Consider the following 4,923-nt stretch of genomic DNA (forward strand, 5'->3'; position numbering starts at 1 on the left):
AAGCCGGAGAACCCGGAGAGAACCCACGCTGCACGGGGAGAACATGGAGACTCCACGCAGGAAGATCCCGGGTGTCCTCACCGGGACGTGAACCTTCTAGCTGTGAGGCAGCGGTGCTAACCACTGAGACACCTGCAGCCCTTTTCATGTATGTGTGAAGGTCATATACAAACATATGTCTCACTCACAGGTTATAGCAACTTACTGACAAAATAATTACAATAATTTTAAGTTTTGAAAAGGAGCCACTAGTGTTCCAAATAGAACTCTCTAGCAGCTGATAGTGTTGACACCATAGAAATGTTCCTCTGGATAATATCTGGCATTGCTCAGCAGTTTGTGTCCATCTGTTCTTAATCTTTATTGCATTGTTTTTTAGCATTAGTTGTTGTAATCATCATAACATTAAATGTATTTTTGTGTAAAATGTTTGCTGTGAGTTGGTGAGTTTTAAAATGCCAGCGGTCCTTGTAAATAAAGACAATCAACATAACTGCAGTTTCAACAAGGAAACTGTTTTCTTTGTGATTAGAAGCACAATTTGTCAGTGGAGAGATGAGTTGTCTCTTATCTGTACCCATGACATTGTTTGGTGCTATACCCAGTATAGAGGGTGCTGGATCTGAAGGAAAGGTGATACCTGTTAGATGTTTAATCCACTTTTGAACAGTTTTAAAGAAGTCCAAGATTTTTGGGCAATCCCAAAATAAAGATGTCCTCTACCAACCCATACGCTTTCCAACATAGTCCAGTTGTATGAATATATTTTGAAGTTTTAAAAATGGGTTGTTGCAGCGTTTGGCTCTGCATGAGTTTGAACTGACTGAAACAGACGACTGCTGCTGTTTATTCATCCTTTAACTTTTGCTACACATGTGATTAGTCTTTATTTTTACTGATATTCTGCTCTTGTTTTTATTGTTCCTGTTTTATTTGTTATTGTACTTATTATTTATGAGGCTTTTTCTTTAGAAACCGGGACCTGAGTACTTATTTCATACCACAACATGTGAATGTGAGCTGGCATGACAAATAAAGTTCCATGAAACATTCACCTTTTAAAAAATAAGAAAAATAAATGAAAACACAGACTTAATGTTTAGGAGCCTTTTGCTTGTTGCTATGAAAACAGTGGGTTAATGATACAGATATGTGCTTTTATTGATGACAGAAAGTGTAAGAAACTACTATTTTACTGTGTACACACTCTTACTACAACGTAAGGACCTGCTGCTGTGTGTGTTGGTATCTTAAACCAGTTTTCAGTGTTTGAATTCTTAACTTTCAGATGATGTACAGTTTGATTGAGAATGGGCCAATGCGTTTAATGTCCAATTTCAAAAGCGTTCTCCCATTTTCCACCTGTTAACACATATTTTTCTTTGCCATCCCTGTTATCATCCTCAGACTCAGGCTGTGCTGCGCCATGTATTTTTAACATCACCTCCTTTCTTGTCCCTCTCCTCTGTAAATACTGTGAGTAGTTCCTCCTGTTTGGGTGGTCAACCGGATACGTTCCTGCTCTTTTCAGGGATCAGATTGAAGCTGTAAGGTCACAGTTATTATTGATGTGAATGATTTAATTGGAGTGGATCACGTGTGAGTCACGTGGCCCAGCTGTCGGGCCCTGCCAGTGTACAGTAGCCGTCTGCAGGCAGAGGAAGCAGCAGCAGCAGAGCCGAGGTAAGCTCCCCACCGCCGCTTCGTGCTGCTCCGGCTTTGTTAACGACACGGCCGGTATGACTTCACCGCTTTGTCCTCTACACCACCGACACGCTGTTAGTTCGACCAGCTACACGTTAAAAAACATCGGAATGAGCCGTAGCCTGACGTGCTAGCCTGCTAGCGACGAGTGGCAGCGGCGGGCGGGCGGACGGAGCTAGTCTCCGCTGCCTGTGGTTCACGGCTGTGCTAGCTGCTCGGTTAGCCGGTTAGCTGTGGCTGGCTGCTCTTTGTGGTGGAGGCAGCAGCAGCAGCGCTAGCTAGCCGCGTTCCTCAGCATCTCGGCTTGATTAAAACGCAAAAGCCAGACACGTTAAAGACAAGAGACACGAACCCAGCGGGCTGGCGTCTTGTTTGGATCCGTGGAGCCCCACACAGAGCCCCCTAGCCGGGATCCAACATCCAGGGTCGGGCTAGCTGCGGCTAGGAGGCTGCTCGCGGGGTGATGGATGTTTCGGCTAATTTGGCATCATCATCTCTCGGGCTCCAGGCAGCAGCCGTTTGGGTGTCAGGGACGGTGTTTTTCGGTAACGTTACAGCGGACTGTGTTTCTGTCGCTGGAGGCTGGAGGGATGCTCTCCCACCGTTACTGGTCTGAGTGGAGTCGGTGCTTTTCTCAAAATGACAACTGAGTGGATGTAGACAGTGTTGACGGTGTCAGAGGGGTGTTGAGCGGCTGGCGGTGTCCGCTGCTCGGTGTCTGGACGTGGCTGGCTTTGGTTTTTAGAGCTGCCACCGTTTGATCGTGTCTCCGGCCAGACGATGACATTATTGTCTTGTTTACCTTCTCGTCTGTTTACTGTCACTTTAAACGTTTGGCCGCGAGAGGCCGCTTGGTTACATCACCGGAGCCTCACAAGACGGAACCCGAAATGGTTCTACTAAATAATTCAGCAATTAGTTAAATATCCTTCCGCAGAACAGGATAGTCCTCAAACTAAAGTGGTCGTGGGGGTAATTTTAGGCGAGCGCATTAATATTTAAATGAAGGGCTGCTGTGGGAGGAGGAGGGCTGTTAACGCCGTGTTCTAATTACCCCTGCTCATCCACGTACTCATCCATCTGATCGTGACATGTTGTGTTTTTACCCCCAGCAGCCCTCTATGGAATCCCCCAGGCTGGTTGACAAGGCAGGCTGGCTGACGTGATGACGTTACCGGGAGAAGCGGCTCTTCTGCGGGCTGACAGCTGATGGAGAGGAGTCCCTGCTCCTCCTCCTCCTCATCCTCCTCATCCTCCTCATCCTCTTCCTCCTCCTCTCACACACACCACCGGGAGCAAATGAGGAGGACACGGAGCGCAGAAATGAGACAGTGATCAGGAGAAGAACAGCTGGAAGCCGCCGGGACGTGTCGGATGAGGATGCCTGAGTCTCCTGGTTCTGGGTTCACCACATAACGCTCCTTTCTGTTCTTTTCTGTGCGGATGTTTGTCTTTGCTCAGTCGGTGGATTCTACACGTTTTCACAACACTTTGGTTTGTTCCACCAACACTGAGCAGACTCCCCACGATGACCTGAGTGCCTTCTGCCTGTCGGTGTGATCCAGCGATGGTAAAGTCCACACTTCTCTCACCTCATTCGTGCTTTTGGGGAAGTTTTCATCGATCACCTTGAGTCACTGCTGCGGATCACCGGAGCAGCCGAGGGGGGGAAGCGCCAGGACTATGCCCCGTTGTCGCTGTGTGACACCCGACGCCCAGCAGGTAACCCCAGCGGAGGAGCGCCGCTGGTAACGGGACTAACTCCTCCCAAGAGCCTCCCCGCGGGTACCGTTCTGTTCACCGGAGAGCCGCGGGGAGCTGCAGGGATGTTCGCCGCCGTGGAGCATGGCCCGGTGCTCTGCAGCGACTCCAACATCCTGTGCCTGTCCTGGAAGGGCCGCGTGCCCAAGAGCGAGAAGGAGAAGCCGGTGTGCAGGAAGCGCTACTACGAGGAGGGCTGGCTCGCCACCGGGAACGGCCGAGGGGTCGTCGGGGTCACGTTCACGTCCAGCCACTGCAGAAGGGACCGGCCCACCCCGCAGAGAGTCAACTTCAACCTCAGAGGACACAACAGCGAGGTAAGAACGGCTTCATGGCAACAGCAGCAGAAAGGAGAGCCTTTTACAGCAGCAGCAGTACAGCAGTGGTCCATGTGAAGGACCAACATGAACATGACATTCATTATGTAAATGTTGGCAAGTTTCTTTTCAATGCAAAATGCACTGCTCTTGGCAGCTAGCAGGCTAACTGATAAACTCTAGAAACTGTTAGTAGCTGGTTGTTAGCAGCCTGTTCGTAGTCTTTAATTTAGTACTTCAATTTGCAGTACAAGCAGTATTCAGTATTTCAACAGGAACGCCTCTCCAGCCAGTCCTCCTGGAGTCGGTGGAGCTCCTGAAAGCAGCAGTCATCTCAGTAGAAGGCTGTAAGGGAAGAGATGTTCAAGGCATCCCTCATCACTACACCTACCAGTGAACTGTAATCTAGGATACTGTGTGTGGGGGGATGACATTTCTATGTTTAGTTTTTCTGTGATAGATATTACATGAAAAATACAGATTACATTTATTTTTTCAAAACAATAATTTGCTCTAGAATGGCTGAGTTGACTCTGTAGGGGTGTAGAAATGCCGTTTATCACGTGGTGTAGCACTGGCAGAGGCTTCCTAAACAGTGTTTTGCCTTGGATGGCATTCAGATGTGGCTTTGCTCTAATCACCCAGAGCTTTGTGGTGCTGATTTAAATGGTCAGACTTCTTAGTCCTGTTGCCTCCTGTAAAGGCAGCAGCAGCAAGACACTGAGAGAGTTCCTGTTCAGCCACAACACCTCCATACAGCGGACTTCTTTTTAGTGTAGCTCATGTGCAGCCGACATGGCGACACACTCCATGTCTTCTCTGTAAAGTCAAACAAAAAACACTGCATGTCCAAAAAGGCATAAATCAGAATGAATTTGATATATTAGAGAGATTCACCCTGTGCATTAGTTATGGAAAACTGTTGAATTATTGTTCTTATTATTATCATGAGGTGATTTTACTCCACCACAACAGCCAGAGTTGTCCGTTAGATCACATGTTGTAGTGTTTTATTGGGAGAAACACCTGTGTGCCCTCCCCTCAGGTGCTGCTGCTCTCACACTGTCACGGTGCTCCGCTCTCTGGCACTGCTGTTATTTCTCACTATGGTAATAACCTCCAAAGTTTCCACCTCCACTGC

At 48.1% G+C, this 4,923-nt stretch overlaps 1 protein-coding gene across 1 annotated transcript in view; it reads left to right on the top strand.

Annotated features, from left to right (window-relative positions):
- The first annotated feature begins 3,334 nt into the window (after nucleotides 1-3,334).
- Nucleotides 3,335-4,923, top strand: part of tulp4a (TUB like protein 4a) — a 31,866-nt gene continuing 30,277 nt past the window's right edge. The window contains exon 1 of the mRNA XM_008278645.1: nucleotides 3,335-3,782. Coding sequence (XP_008276867.1) covers nucleotides 3,531-3,782 — 252 coding nt within the window. The 5' untranslated portion in view covers nucleotides 3,335-3,530. The remainder of the gene's footprint in view (nucleotides 3,783-4,923) is intronic.

Source organism: Stegastes partitus, unplaced genomic scaffold (genome assembly GCF_000690725.1).
Source record: "Stegastes partitus isolate 25-593 unplaced genomic scaffold, Stegastes_partitus-1.0.2 Scaffold129, whole genome shotgun sequence".
In the NCBI taxonomy this organism is placed as follows: domain Eukaryota; kingdom Metazoa; phylum Chordata; class Actinopteri; family Pomacentridae; genus Stegastes; species Stegastes partitus.